Below are 16485 nucleotides of genomic sequence, written 5' to 3' on the forward strand. Positions count from 1 at the left end.
TTTTGAGCGATGCTCGTTCATGTCTATGTAGAGCGAGCACAAGCGTGAGCAACAGGACGCTGACTTTTGTTTACTTACATCCACAGGTGTCGCTGTTAACAAGCAATTTCTGATTCTTACAAACAGTCCCTTTAAATTTGAGTCTAAAGACATCAACTGATTGTTTTACTTGTAGGATCCTGAACTGTCCTTGAATGCAAATTTGGTAGAACGAGACGGATCCACGGCGAAAGGCTGCTTCATTGAAAAAGTTCCTGTAAAAAGAAAAAAACACAAAATTATTTGGAGAGTATATTTCATGTCGCGATGTCTGTGTCCATGTTTGTAGGCGTAATCCGGTCTTTACAATTAACTCCACCAATAACAAACACTACTTTAAAGAGGAACTATTATGCTTTTTTTCCCTCTCCGTTCGTGTGTTATATAGTTTTTGTGCATGTAAAAGGTCTGCAACGTTACAAAGCCCCAATGTCCAGGCCAAAGGGAGTTACTCTACCCCACAGACAAGAATCTGAACATTTTATTTATAAAACATTAGGCCTGTACAAATCAATGGTATAAGAAAATGAGTTGAGTCAGAAATTCTATGAAATATCAAACACGACTAAGCTGTCCTCTGAAAGTTAAAATGACACCATGATTCTCTCCCACTTTACGCCCCTTTCCCGCATTGCAAACGAGAGTAGATGAAGAAAAGGACCACGCGCGGGCTTTGATGCTGCAATAGGACTACCACCGTGGGATAACGGCCAAATCCGGGGTTTAACTGCAATCCACATGTTTGCATATTAAGTTGCTGGTATAAGACTAGGGTAGTATGTGGCCGTAGCAAGTGTGTGGTTGAGCAACAGAGAGAGAGAGCGAGGCGGATGCCCTCCGAGCTGATCAGCATCGGATCAAAGAAGTACCAAGATTATCATCCACACTGGCTCGTTTGACATCCTGCACAAAAAAACTGGCACTGAGATACTTAAAAAACATTTCACCCAGCTACTGAACACACTAAACAGCTATCAAGATGTATCCATCAGTGGACCGATTGCATGTTTTCGCAGAGGAAAAGAAGCCTTCAGTCGACTCCTGTCTTTCAACACATGGCTGGCATCTGTCTGTTTTACACACAAACGGAGATTTATTGACAACTTCAACGTCTTTTGGAACTGTGCAGACCGTTTTCAAGCTGATGGACTCCACCCAAACCATAGAGGGTCTAGGCTACTAACAGCAAACATAAGTCACGCGCTCTCGGCCACCTCAAACAGCCAGAATCAAGCATCACTCCCTACCCCTGCTGTGTCTAAGTTGACTTACGCATCCCAAACCTCCTCCCATGGAACAGAACAGAACACTCAAACAACCTCCTGCAAGGACACGAGCCCTGCACAGTCCCTCACCTCCTCAACGAATTCCCCTCTGATAGCAAGCCACCTTGAACTCAGTGTTATGGACTTTCAGCCTGAAGAAAAGCAACGTTAGGACAGCCACCATGCTATTTCATTAAACATACCGGTCATCATAAACAGCAAATGGCATGGTAAAATGCGTGGTTATAAACCTGAAACTCGTCCTAGAAGTCTGAAAACTATCCATGTTACAAATATATCTCCTCCTGTTTTATCTATTAATACCCCACAGATGAAACTGGCCCTTCTTAATGTCAGATCTCTAAATAACAAAACCTTTCTAGTTAACGATCTGGTCAAAGAAAACAACTTAGATTGCATCTGTCTAACAGAAACTTGGCTAAACGATGACACGGCAACAGCAACACTGATAGAAGCGTGTCCGCCTGATTACAGCTTCCACCAAGTTTCTAGGAAATCAAAAAGAGGTGGAGGAGTCGCAGCTATTTTCTCATCTAAACTGTTGTTCAAAATCGCCGAGCTAGGTGAATTTACATCATTTGAATATCTTGCTATAGAGCTCAAAACTGAATCACTACTGCTTGTTATTATATACCGGCCACCTAAGCACTCGCCAATATTCATACAAGAATTCTCTGAACTATTATCACTATGTGTCACTGGATATGACAAAGTAGTTCTAAACGGAGACCTAAATATCCACGTAAATAAAAAAGCAGACCCAAGAACTATTGAGCTTTTAAATCTCCTCGACAGTTTCGATCTGACTCAACACATTACAGATCCAACACACCGGCACGGAAACACACTAGACCTAGTAATAACAACTGGACTAAACATCAATAATATCTCAATAACTGATCTACCCCTCTCTGACCATCACTGTATACTTTTTGATGTGGAAATCACCTTAACAGAAACCACAACAGAATTCTTAGTCCAAAGAAGACATCTAGATGATGACGCTACAGCAAAATTTGCAGAGCAGATTGTTCTATATGAGCCAACTAGTCATGAATGCTCTCTGAATGAAATGGTAGAGAACCTCAATGATGCACTATCATCTGTGTTAAACTCTGTAGCTCCACTGAAAACCAAAAAGAAGTTTACAAGCAGAACCTCCCCATGGCTGAGAAATAAAAATGTTAGTGAAAATAAAAGAAAATGCCGCGCAGCAGAGAGAAAATGGAGAAAAACAAAGATCACTATCCACCACGACATCTATAAAGATGCACTATCTACCTATAACAAAACCATCCGTCTAGCAAGGAAAGATTATTTTTCCAGCATTATTACAGAACACGCCGGAAATTCCAGTTCTTTTTTCCACCATTGACCAGCTGCTAAACACTGTTCCTGTCCCCCCACTATCCTCAACAGCTAAGTGTGAAGAGCTTGCCCTATTCTTCATGAACAAAATAACTTCAATCAGAGCTAGTATCACTACTAGTGGAGGTGAAACTGACATCAGTAGATCCCGCAATGTAACCATGAGCACTTTTACATGTATCACACTAGGTGAACTTTCCAAAACTGTCAGTGAATGTAACTCTACAACATCAGATATCGATCCTATACCCACAACATTCTTTAAGCGAGTGTTTGATAGTGTCTCAGGTCCGGTCCTGCACATTATAAACACATCCCTTAAAACTGGTGTTTTTCCAGATGCTTTTAAAACAGCTGTTGTAAAGCCCTTATTAAAGAAACCCAAATTGGATACCAGTATACTAGCAAACTACAGACCGATATCAAATCTACCTTTTATTAGTAAAGTATTGGAAAAGATAGTATTAGTCCAATTAAATTCCTTTCTTGAAGAAAATAACATCTTGGAAGTCTCTCAGTCAGGTTTCAGAAAATATCACAGTACTGAAACTGCTCTCACCAAAATAATTAGCGACCTCAGACTTAACTCTGATGCAAATAAAGTATCTATCCTTATCCTGTTAGATCTTAGTGCGGCATTTGATACCATTGATCACGACATCCTAATCAATAGACTTGAAAAGCTTATTGGGCTCACTGATAGTGTACTGAACTGGATCAAAACATATATCAGAGGAAGGAAGTTTTATGTTAGCCTAGGAGACCATATGTCTAAGAAACATGAAAACTACTACGGGGTTGCACAAGGGAGCTGCTTAGGTCCATCACTCTTTTCTCTTTATATGTTACCACTTGGTGACATCATCAGAGAACATCATATTGATTTCCATAGCTACGCGGATGACACACAATTGTATATATCAGCTGAACCTAATGATGCGACAGCCATAAATTCCATTACAAACTGCTTGTTGGCAATAAACAAATGGATGAACAATAACTTTCTCAAATTAAATGAGGACAAAACAGAAGTTCTACTTATCGGCCCCAAATCTAAAAGAGAGATGCTAACCACGAATCTCGGAGGTTTAACCGCCTGGCTTAAACCTGAGGTGACAAGTCTCGGTGTCATCCTGGACGCAGATTTGAATTTCAACTCCCACATTAACAAAGTGACCAAAACAGCTTTCTTTCACCTCAGGAACATAGCGAAGGTACGATCATTCATAAAACAAAATGATGCGGAGAAGCTAATTCATGCTTTCATATCCAGCCGGTTGGACTACTGTAATGCACTCTTCGCTGGTCTTCCCAAGAAAACCACTGGAAGACTCCAGCTCATTCAAAACTCTGCAGCTAGATTATTAACAAAAACTAAAAGGAGAGAACACATCAGTCCTGTCCTAGCTACTTTACACTGGCTGCCTGTTACTTTTGGAATTGACTTCAAGGTCCTCCTCCTCACATACAAAGCACTAAATGGACAAGGACCTAGCTACATTGCTAACTCCCTTACAAACTACACACCAGCGAGAACACTGCGATCATCAGATGCAGGTCTATTAGAGGTCACCAGAAGCAGTCGTAAGAAGATTGGTGATGCGGCCTTTGTCAACTATGCCCCAAAATTATGGAACGCACTACCCATAAATATTAGGGAAGCAAACACGCTAGACATTTTCAAAAGACATCTTAAAACCTATCTTTTTACCAGCGCATTTTCTCTGTAACTTGCACTACGAATTTTATCCTGCACTATTTATATTTTACTATTTCTACTGTTCTAAAATGTTTTATTATTTTTATCATGATTTTGTTGACGCCATGCACTGCTCTTGCTGCTTGTTTTTTATTTATTTTATGTAAAGCACTTTGAACTGCAACTCCTGTATGAAATGTGCTATATAAATAAAGTCTTACTTACTTACTTACTAAAGAACCTTGAAAAGAAAAGACTTCGGAGTGGTGGTAGGTGGTAGAATGAGTGTTTAGTTGGATTACCTGTGACGTGTTTTCCCAACTGGACCACCGTGTGCCTGGGGGTGGGTCTGCTGCTCTTAGATATGTAATTTCTGGACTGGGCTAATGTCGTCAACCCAGGTCTCAGAATCACTCCTCGAGGCTGCTGGATAACCTGCAAATTTAAGGGCAATCAACCACCGGCCCGTCTCGCCCGCATCGTCGGGGAGGTGGAGCGTGAGGACCCGAAAGATGGTGACGAGAGGTTAACGTCACGCTGCTGTAAAGCGGTATCGGGGCCGTTTTGCGAGTACATGAGAACAGTATCAGACCCGATACTCGATACTGGTATCGGTGCATCCCTATTAGAAACCCAGTTAACCGTATACATGGCAGAGAAATCTGCCTACAGTCAGGGGGAAACAGGTTTCTCTAATTCAAACACAAATTACATTTTCCTCTCATGTATTGATAATTACACATTTTGCTATTGTAAAATCAAGCAGACAGCATTTCTTTACCTGCTGGCTGGTATTGGGGTTTTGTCCTGCGACCGTGCTGGACTGCTTCAGGGGGTTGAGGTTGCTGGTAGAAGTTGAAGCCTGTTGGATAAATAACTGGGGGTCCGCAGTGAGGCGACGCACTGCAGGAAGACTTTTCTGGTAGCAATGACAAAAAGACAAGTGGAAAGAAGTCAAGAGCCAAATTCCATGTTGTCGCCAGAATGCTTCAGCCATTTGTTTTAGGTATATGAGCTCAAGTTTATTTGGAGGAGCTCAGGCTCAAACCAGTCTGTAATGGAAAGCTAAGCAGCACAGGCCAACTATAAGCAACTATGCTCAGTATGTGATTCATCTGCTTTGGTGAAAGAATACAACACATGATTGCATTGAATAAATATCCGATCCGAGTCCGTTAATGTTGGGTCATCTGCCAATACCGAGTCCCATCCAATACTTACATTTAGCTAAATGCTGATTAAAGACGTATCTGACACATTGAAATAACAATAACAGATGTAGCCCACCTGATTTTTCACAAGCTACTTGATCCAAATACTGAAGGTACTGATCCAAAACTATGTTGATCAGCTTGAATTATCAATATAATATGAATGGAACTGGGAGAATATGACTCCTGAAACTGCCGTGAAGCGAGAGAGAAGACTACCACTGTGTTGGAGCTGTTGGAACCACAGAAACATTTACTGTACATATGTACTGAATACTGTACTCTAATGCTGCCTTCAAATGGAACTGGTGAGCTCGTGTTTACGACATTGGATGTCGTGTTTACGACATTTGACGTCGTTTAGACGATATGCTTGGTGTTCAAGTGGTTAACTCGTGAGAACACTACTGCGAGGCAACGGCAATATTAACGTTGTCTAGAAGCCACAGAGGCTAACAGTTTAGCAAGCTAGCGATCGGGTGACGTAATGTAGAAAATGCAAATTCATATACTGACAGCAAGAAGATGAGGCTGCTGGGAATATCAACATTTTCCTCCGATGAAAAAAAAACTATGTGACTAAAATTACAATATATTAAATAGGGCTGTCAATAAATCACGATTAATCTCATATTTTTGATCTGTTCAAAATGTTCCTTAAAGGGAGATTTGTCAAGTATTTAATCCTCTTATCAACATGGGAGTGAGCAAATATGCTGCTTTATTCAAATGTATGAATATATTTATTACTGTAAATCAATTAAGACAAAACAATGACAGATATTGTCCAGAAACCCTCACAGGTACTGCATTTAGCATAAATATAATAATGTGCTCAAATCATAACATGGCAAACTGCAGCCCAACAGGCAACAACAGCTGTCAGTGTGTCAGTGTGCTGACTTGACTATGACTTGCCCCCAAACTGCATGTGATTATCATAAAGTGGGCATGTCGGTAAAGGGGAGACTCGTGGGTACCCATAGAACCCATTTACAGTCACACATCTGGAGGTCAGAGGTCAAGGGACCCCTTTGAAAATGGCCATGACAGATTTTCCTCACCAAAATGTAGCGTAACTTTGGAGCGTTATTTACCCTCCTTCACGACGAGCTAGTATGACGGCTGGTACCGATGGATTCATCAGGTTCTCTAGTTTGCTATGATACCAGTATCTTCACTCTAGCTTTAAAACTGAGCCCGCTACAACCTAAAAAACGCAAGTTGCGTTAATGCGTTAAAGAAATTAGTGGCATAAAAACAAATTTGCGTTAAGGCGTTATTATCATGTTCAATTTGACAGCCTTACAATTTGCTTAATACGCACTGAAAAATGAACTTCTGTGGACTCCACCATTCCTCAGCAAAAAGCGCCACAACTTGTACACTCAGAGCTTTCAGAAAATTTCCAATTACGAGGTTGCGAGTACCACAAGAGGGGGGCGTTCACGGCAAACACGACCCCATTTGAAGGCAGCATGAGTCCACTCATGGCTACATGGTGCTATTATTATTATTATTATTATTATTTGATTATGTATGGTGAGTGTGTTTGTAGAAGAAAGGGGGAAAAGAGGAAAAACACAGAATAGCCCCTTTTCCATCCTGACAGGAAAAGAAGGAGGAGAAATTGAGGAGATAAATGAGACACGCCTGTGAGCTGGAGGGAAGGGGAAATCAGTTCAATCAACTAAAGCCGCATGGAGGAGAACAGAGAGAGGAGTGAGAGTGGCTAAAGGAGAAACTAATCTCATTTGAATTCACTTTCTGGATATCTTTGCAACTAAAGCAAAACAGTGACATATATGAAGTTAAACTGAGCAGCAAAGGAGCCCTGATTTTTATCTGGAGTCCTCTTTAAAGGGACTGTTTGTAAGAATTAGAAATTGCTTGTTAACAGCGACACCTGTGGCCGTTAAGTCAACAAAAGTCAGCATCCTGTTGCTCGGGCTTGTGCTCGCTCTACATAGACATGAACGAGCATCGCTCAAAACAGTGAGGCGACACACGTCAGCTAAAACCACAATATCTTCACCTGCTTGGCAGTAATGTTAGCTGACCAGACGAAGGTCTCTCCATGAATCACTGCTGATCCTAGTGTTGGCTTTTCCTGCCTCAGCCTCCCGACCGCGGCCGGAGGGAACAGGGGAGACACCGGAGTTTTGGTCGGAGACGATAACGTTTCTCTCTGCAGAGCCCCGTCACTTCACAAGACACGGGAAACCTCTGTTGGTCTGGAGGAGCTGCAGCAGTTATTTCTGCACAAACGTCCACTTTTGTGCAGAAAGTGCGCAATATCTAGAATCACTAGATATTCTCAGAGCTAAACTAATTCTTCTGCAGTGTGGAGTGTGCGCGCATGAACGTGAGAGTGGAGCGAAAGAGCGACAACGAGCGCGGTGAGTGAGTGAAGGCAGGCAGGCAGGCAGGCAGGCAGGCAGAGGAGCAGAGTACAGCAGAGACTCCGGTCCTGGAGACCAAAGCTACGGTCTCCCCCGCGTCCTCCGACTGCGGCCAACACTGTTTTGCAAGACGGGCTTCACTAGATAGAACTTTGCGGTTTTGGTGCTTCCGTGTAGTTTGTGTTGGAGTCTTGTATGAACAGCGTAGCAACACGCGAGCGCGCATGGGACACCGACCCGGATTGATTTATACGTGTAAGAAGTTACAAACAGTCCCTTTAAATGAAGGATGATTTCTGATTTCTGAGATGAATTAATGATTTGAAGGATAATTGGTTATCTTATTGGACTCATTAGAGTTTGTTTTTTCTCGCTTTAATAGGAAATTTGTGTGTAAAATGTTTTCTGAGTGTGACCCATACTTTTGATTTGATTACATATTTTTTGGGTTAAATACAGCCAGATTTAAATTTGATACAAATGAATTGATAGTTTGTGTTGAGTCTTTTGTAGCAACGGTAATGGGGCTATCCGGGATAAATCTCAATGATTTCCAATACGTTTCTTTAAAGTGACATGGTAGAAATTCAGATTATTCTCCTGTCTTGAGCCTAAATATTATTTTGGATATCTTGGGTTATACCTACCCTACGTGTTCTTTTACCTCATAAACAACAGACACCGGCAGAGACAGGCAGAGCCTGGCTGTCATTAAAGAGTCATTAAAGCAGGCTGAAGTGAACTAAACACGGTGCAGTTCAGTAAAAAGGATCACATTTTATTCTGCTTTATTTTAAACGATACCGATCTGTTAAAATATATCCGGATTATTTAAATCTACTCTAGTCTTGCGAGACTGTACAGGACGTGTAGACAACCCGAGGAGGGAATGAGAATATCACCTTGAGGAAAGGCACCAAGCAGGGCTGTGGAGTCGACTTCAACTCATGATAGAGCTGTTCTGTGAACTCCTCTGCTTCCAGCTTCCCTTCCTGCACGATAAAGGAAGGACAAATACATTTTTTATATTACCTAGAACATGATGTTCAAAACAAAAGAAAACAAGCCGGTAAATGAATACTTAAAATACACCATTAACATTATGCAGCTACAAATGGCAGAATGAGAAGAAGAACAGGGATTTGACAAAATAATCTTAACTCAAGGTCTACTTACCTGCTTTTTAGTAAGTAGCTTCTTTTAATTGTACATGGTAGCAAGATTTTCTTAAAGGTCCCATATCGTGCTCATTTTCAGGTTCATACTTGTATTTTGTGTTTCTACTAGAACATGTTTACATGCTGTAATGTTCAAATAAACCTTTATTTTCCTCATACTGTCGGCCTGAATATAGCTGTATTTACCTGTTTTTACCCTCTGTCTGAAACGCTCTGTTTTAGCGCATTTCAACGGAATTGCGACGAAATTGCAACAGAATTACGTTGCTAGGAAACAGCTTGGGTCCATGTGTACTTCCTGTCAGCTGTTGACATTCACATCCACTGCAACAGGAATAAACTGGGACACATTTAGAATGTTTATGTTTAAATCTGTGTAAAGGGTCTAAATATTGTATATTTGTGACATCACAAATGGACAGAAATCCTGACAGCTTGTTCCAAATGCAGAGTTTCTGAATACGGGCTGTGTGTTTCCGTATGGATTGAGCGTTTTGATACTTTCACAGTATTTATATAGGACTTAAACCTGCTTTATAATAAAAAAACATGAAAATCTCTTTTTTATAATATAGGACCTTTAACAAATACTGTTGAAAACAGTAGATCTGATACATGTAGTACTCCAATGATTGAATGCATTTCTAACGCTGGATAAAAACAGAGACAACTGAAGGATTTAAGACGTTGTGATGCTTTTAAAGCTTTACATTGACATTCTAATATTTCATTATTCTACTCCGTGAAACTAGCTACGTACCAGCAGACTCCTGACCAGTCCTCTGACGTTGTTAGCCATGTTGGCAGACCTGGAGTCACTGGAAGCCAGCTTGATCAGAGTCACCAGGAAGTTCTTGCACTTCTTCACACTGTCCAGGGTCGCCTGTTGGTGAAACGTCAGGTGAGGTCAACTTGGTCAATTTGTATTTTTTCATCCTGGACTCTATGTATATTCTCATGTTTCTGTGTCTAACTGACTAAACATCTGAAACTGGTCCAGTATTGAGGGAGAGCGCTGTAGACGGCAGCTGCTCACAGGCTGCAATACGGTGCTATTGGGGCAAGCTGGCACCATCATTTACATCCACTAAATGTGCTTGTTTTTACCATGACGGGCTCTGATTGTTGTTATAAATGTCTGACAACATCGAGGAAAGAGTTTCGCTCTTCTCCTTCTAAAATCTGGTGAGGTGACGTGTTGCTGGAAGTTAGCGGTGGAATAGTGGAATACATCCATGGTGGAAACGTGAGTGTTTGTTGTGTTGGAGTACAGAGAGCGTAGCTTAGTGTTCACTAAAAGATTTACAATGTCATGGCTGAATATTTAGATGATTTACACAATGTGGATGAGGTCTGAGAATCCGTATTTATTTGAGCCAGAGTATACGGACAAAGCTCCGGAGAGGTGGTGATCCTGTGGGTGCTGTGACCCTACTCTATGTCCACGGAGGAAGAATGCTGTAAAGAGTGGGACCTGCTGCTGCACGAGTATTCAGATTTCACAACCAGACTTCTCCTTGAGCGGGACTTGGACACAACAAACAGACGGGATCAAGTGAAAGGTCAGAAACACGTGTTATTTCTCTGTAGGGTTCTTTCCATCATGTTGTCAGACTGATAATAACAATCTGAGCCTGTCAGAGGCAAAAACAAGCACTTTTAGTGGACGTAATGTCACGCTGATGCTGCTCACTGATCTCACAGCTCGGTTATAGAGTTCTCCCTCAATACTGGACCAGTTTCAGAAAGTCTTGTTCCCATTAGTAACTTAAGACACAACAACATGGGAGGATAGGGTCCAGTCTGAAATATTCTGAAGTTAGCCTTTCACCAGTAGTCACTGCCTAAATTGCGGATGCATCAGTAGCAAAATTTTGTATTGGTGTAAGAAAAAGAAAAAATCACAAATCATGACTACAAACAGAAGATGTACTGAAGAACCTTTTGTCCTGAGTAAAAAACAAACAGAGATGGTCAGCATTAAAACAAGTGCACCTCTACCCAAGAAAACTCTACAAATTCACCAGTTTTGCCAATCGTACATAGATTCAAATTTTATGAATATTTTAATAGTAGAAAAAACAGTACCAGTGAAAACACAAAGGAAGACTTGCTATCTTAATAGTGTTTTTTTTTGTCTTGTTTTTTTCTGTAATGACAGCACAACAGTAGAAACACTACCTGTGGAGGAGATGTTAGGGTCGTGGCCAGGTGCTGCAGTTTCACACTGAAATTTGTTTTCAGAGGCCCTGTTCACACCTGGCATTAACATGCCAGTCCTGAGTGATCCGATCCACAAGTGGACAGCTCTAAGTCAGTTCACACCTGGTATTAGAATGCGTCTCCACATGTGATCTGATCTCACTTCCCTGCTCTATATGCAAATAAACACAGCGGACGTTGTGACGTAATATTACATGAATGTCAGTAGTAATATCCTACATATTTGTGAATTCTGGTACATTTTTATTAACCATTATATAAATATACGGTTATTTTACATGCTGCCTTTGCCAGGCAACAGCAGGGTACAGAGCTTCAGAGAGCCGGGGAGGAGAGCGACCGGGCGGACGGGCAGGTGTCAGCTCTGTGCAGAGCAGTGGGACAAAAACGCAGACGCATCTCTGACAGGATGATAATAATGCACTTCCTGTTCCCAGTCTGATAGTCTGTAGATATGTAGCCTATAAACAAGCCAACAGGACACAGTGTTTCCATGCTGACAGACAGACCAGCGCTTGTGTCTGCCTGTCTGTTCACCTGAGGAGCTCAGAGACCCTCTGATCCCAGCAGGACATCAGATGAGTAGCCGGTCCTTAATGTGGCCCAGGACGCATTCACTACACACTGCCAGGGCTCTAGACTGCGACAAAAATGATCGCATATGTGACCTTTTTTTGGGAGTGTGCGAGTTAAATTTTTACCTAGTCGCATTTGTGCGAGTGCATGATCATTACTATATTGGTAACACGGTAAGAGCGTTGGATATTGCAGATGAAAGCAGTCCTTTTTGTTCCTCACTGGCGCAGCCTCTCTCTCCCCTCCTGCACTCTCCTCTGTTCTGTGTAAACCTTTGCGCGTGCACATACGCCGCCCCTACCACACGCGCATCACACACTACAGGGCGCCAAAGGGGAACGCTATGCTGTGTGTTTATTGTAGGCAATGTGGTCCGTCCATTGCAGGCAACTCTAAACTTGTTAGTGGCTCAACACAGTTTAAGAGTGAGGCTTCACTCTGCGGGAGAGGCTTCTCATTACAAAAAAGAATTAAGTCAGATGTTAAGGCAAGTCTGCACACTGATACTATGGAAGACCTCATCAGAATACGGTGACCAGACGTCACTAACAAATTGTCCCGGTTTTCACTACAATTCAAATAATAATATTATACTTACATGGACGTTTATCATGTTCCATTCATTAATTAATTTGTGCGCATGAGATAAGTATACAGAGAGGCAGCACAGCGCACCGCTGCAGTCTCTATAGAGAGTGATGTTGCACGCGGTCAAGCCAACATTACGCATGGGCGCAACAGATATCCGCTGGTTACATTAAGTGTAGTTTTGAGCCACAGAACCCGCCGTGCTTATGTGTACATAAAACGTGTCGTTTTGATTAATTATTTTACACAGTTCCCTCTGCGCATCAACAGGCATTTAGTTCCTCTTATAACTCCCTCAGGACCGGCCGTTCCGTCTTTCACCCGGACGGTGTCTCCATCCTGGACAAAATGTCGTCTGAGCTCCACAATTTTAATTTTAATAGCCTGAGACGAAACAAGTTGAAAAATAATGTACGTAGACCCAGACAACAATCCGTTTCCTCTGAGGGAAACTCTACAGGACTCCCAAACTGTCAGTACGTCATGACGGGGATGGTCCTGTGATTAAAGGGGGAGAAAGTAGTGAATGTGATGAGTCATGATTGTCACTCACAGCCTCTAATGTCCCCACCTATAATAATACTTTCTTTCTGATCCCACTCCGTGCTCAAATGCACCACAGGTGTGCCAAGTTAGCCATCCTGATGAAAACGCCTATGGTGTGGACCCGCGTGCATGAACGTGCGTGTGCATGAACGTGTGGTACATTTAAGTGTCCCGGTTTTGTGGGTTTAAAAATATGGTCACCCTGCATCAGAATCAGTGTTTTTAGGGCCAGAGCTGTTGGACTATGATGCCAGGCAGGATGTCTGGCAGTGGCTCTCCCAGGGAAAGAGGGTTAGGAAGCCCAACTTTAAGAGCTGGCCCCTCTGAATTGCAGGGTTTGAAGGAACGTTGTGTTAATTTAATTTAATTGAAGTTATGTTAATTTAAGTGCAAACATACATTCTGTTGTTATGCTTTGCTTTTAACAACATTTTTGTTAAGTTTTCTTTTGATGTGATAGAAGATGACCTATTTTGTTAAATCACTGTTCGTGGCAGAGAAACTTAATTTTCAGATTAAAATATTTTGCAAATATCAAGTTTTGAGGCATTGTCAATGTTTCCCTGGGGTATGTAAATTAAGACTTTTTATTAGCATGCAAGGTCATTGATTAATACCATGCTGTAACCCAAAAAAAGGGTGCGACCAAATCATGTGCTGTGCGACCAACTGAGAAAGTTGGTAGCACCAGTGCTACCAGTGGAAAAGTTAGTCTAGAGCCCTGCTAAAATAATGAGGTCATATGTGGCCCAGACCACCTCTGAATGTGGTCTGAGGGATCGGATCTCAATGTGTCCTCAATGCGTCTTGAGTGCGTTCACACCTGTTCTTAGAGCTGTCCACTTGTGATCCGATCCCTCAGGGCCCATGTTAATACCAGGTGTGAACGGGGCCTCTGTGGATGCATGTTAATACCAGGTGTGAACAGGGCCTCTGAGGATGAATGTTAATACCAGGTGTGAACGGGGCCTCTGAGGATGCATGTTAATACCAGGTGTGAACAGGGCCTTAGCCAAGTGAAACCCAAACTGAGGATGCAGGTCAGAGCTGGGGCTGGTTAGACTCACCTGACTAAGCGTGGCTGGCGTCTCCTTTCTGGTTTCCGTGACGACGGCGGCCTGACTGCGAGGCTGGCTCCCCCGTTCAGACGCAGCACTGAGGGTCTGGATTACAGCTGGTTTGGGAGTTACACCGATCACCTGAACAACACGATATAATCCATCACTATTACACACTCAAAACTAAAAACAGCAGCAGATAAAAGTGTCTACCGCCATGGTAGCAGGCATGTACGCACTCGTGACAGCCACTGCTGAATTATGCACACAAGACTAGAGTTGTGTGTGTCAGAGCAGCGAGGTGGAGATAGAGAACTGCTGGAATGTGTCATCTGACGGGTTGACTCGAGTCATACTTGAACTTCACATGATTCAGTTTCATCTGAAAATGGGTAACTGCCCTGAAACAAACTCTCACACATCGGTGCGTTTGGTCAAAGTCAAGTCCTTTAGGTGTAATTGTGATTCTGGTACGCGTTAAATCAACTGCACACTGATCCCCTAAATAGGAGGAGATCAGTCCAGGTCCAAGTGAACTCTGGTACTGGTCATTTATGGTGAGGAAGCAATTCGGACAAGCAACAGGACTACGTAATAATGAATTTAAACCTACAGGACTCATCTACCTGGTTATCCGTTGAGTTATCTAGCTATCCAGAGAGTTCTGCCCATTATCAGACGGTGAAAGGGGGGTTGCAACAACACTGTGTTGTGTTGCTTCATGTATTTTGGCAGTTCCTCATTAAAAATAAACAACCATCTTCTTAATTTTACAGCAGGCTTTCAGTCATCATTCTCATCATTTATGACAGGTGAACCCCATCTGCAGTCTAAACTAACAATGCTCACTTGTTCATCAGTTGAACAGGTGAACAGTAAAGTGCTGGATAACGCTGGATAACCGTCATCATTACTCCTTATTAACGAGAGGTAAAGGTTATCATCATTTATGACAGGTGAGGTTGATTTGCAGTAAGAATGCTGAGGATCAGACAGTATATGAGCTGCTGTCAGTGACTGTTGAGAGTAAACCAGTTCATGTACCTTTACCACAGTGGTCTTCTGGACCGGTGCTGGTTGGAAACTGGGAGACGCTGCCATTCTGATCACAGTCACCTTCTCGCCACTTTTATTTCCAGCTGCTGCTGCTGACACCTGAATCCAGACGTGGCAGCTAGTTAGAGAATGACACTACAGTCGTCCGGTTTCAGGATCAAATCAAATGAAAGCGGCAACACACACACACACACACACCTGTGGGAACAGTATTCTAGGCGCTTGACCACGGACGCCTCTTGGTGCCTGCTGGGCCTGTGCCAAAGCCTGCTGGGATACCAGCATCAGCTGACCGCTGTCACTGCGGATCAACATCATACCTGCCAGAATTAGAGTCCAAAGTCACTCACTGTCATTAACTGATGATTTGTCCTGAAAGGAGGGAGTGCTGGGTAAATTATATATATGTGTGTGTGTGTGTGTGCATGCATTGTGGACCAGATATAGTACAGACATTTAAAAGGGACTGTTTGTAAGAATCGGGAAATTGCTTGTTAACAGCGACACCTGTGGCCGTTAAGTCAATTAAAGTCAGCATCCTGGTGCTCGGACTCGCGCTTGTGCTCACTCTACATAGACATGAACGAGCATTGCTCAAAACAGTGAGGCGACATGTCAGCTAAAAACCTCAATATCACTCTATATTTCACCTGCTTGGCAGTAATGTTAGCTGACCAGACGAAGGTCTCTCCATGAATCAGTGCTGATCCTAGTGTTGGCTTTTCCTGCTTCAGCCTGACACTGTAGTTTTGGTCGTCACTTCACAAGACACGGGAAACCTCTGTTGGTCTGGAGGAGCTGCAGCATTTATTTCTGTACAAACGTCCACTGTACATTCACTAGATACTCTCAGAGCTAAACTAACTCTTCTCCAGTGTGTAGTGTGCGCACATGCATGTGACAGTGGAGCGAAAGAGTGAGAACGAGCGCGGTGTGTGAGTGAAGGCTGGCAGAGGAGCAGAGTACAGCAGAGACTCCGGCCCTGGAGACCAAAGCTACGGTCTCCCCCGCGTCCTCCGACCGCGGCCAACACTGTTTAACAGACGGGCTTCACAAGATACAACTTTGCGGTTTTGGTGCTTCTGTGTAGTTTGTGTTGGAGCCTGAGTCTGAACAGCGTAGCCACACGCAAGCGCACATTGGAAACCGACCCGGATTGATTTATACGTGAAAGAAGTTACAAACAGTCCCTTTAAACAGTAACACAGTCTACTTAATATGTCAATTAGTATTCATGATGTTAAAGGTGGCAACA

At 42.7% G+C, this 16485-nt stretch overlaps 1 protein-coding gene and 1 long non-coding RNA gene across 7 annotated transcripts in view; one reads left to right on the forward strand and one right to left on the reverse strand.

Annotated features, from left to right (window-relative positions):
• Nucleotides 1–16485, reverse strand: part of LOC141768531 (transcription initiation factor TFIID subunit 4-like) — a 32482-nt gene that overhangs the window by 14456 nt on the left and 1541 nt on the right. For all 6 annotated transcript variants that reach the window (XM_074636915.1, XM_074636918.1, XM_074636914.1 and 3 more), the window contains 8 exons: nt 15429–15550; nt 15219–15329; nt 14184–14315; nt 9944–10066; nt 8908–8997; nt 5174–5311; nt 4695–4827; nt 170–254 (listed from right to left, as the gene is read on the reverse strand). In XM_074636915.1, coding sequence (XP_074493016.1) covers nt 170–254; nt 4695–4827; nt 5174–5311; nt 8908–8997; nt 9944–10066; nt 14184–14315; nt 15219–15329; nt 15429–15550 — 934 coding nt within the window. The remainder of the gene's footprint in view (nt 1–169; nt 255–4694; nt 4828–5173; nt 5312–8907; nt 8998–9943; nt 10067–14183; nt 14316–15218; nt 15330–15428; nt 15551–16485) is intronic.
• On the forward strand, nt 10079–11900 carry LOC141768567 (uncharacterized). The gene is made up of 3 exons (XR_012594091.1): nt 10079–10429; nt 10564–10745; nt 11345–11900. It is a non-coding gene; the product is annotated as an uncharacterized LOC141768567 (long non-coding RNA).

This window comes from Sebastes fasciatus, chromosome 5 (assembly GCF_043250625.1).
Source record: "Sebastes fasciatus isolate fSebFas1 chromosome 5, fSebFas1.pri, whole genome shotgun sequence".
In the NCBI taxonomy this organism is placed as follows: domain Eukaryota; kingdom Metazoa; phylum Chordata; class Actinopteri; order Perciformes; family Sebastidae; genus Sebastes; species Sebastes fasciatus.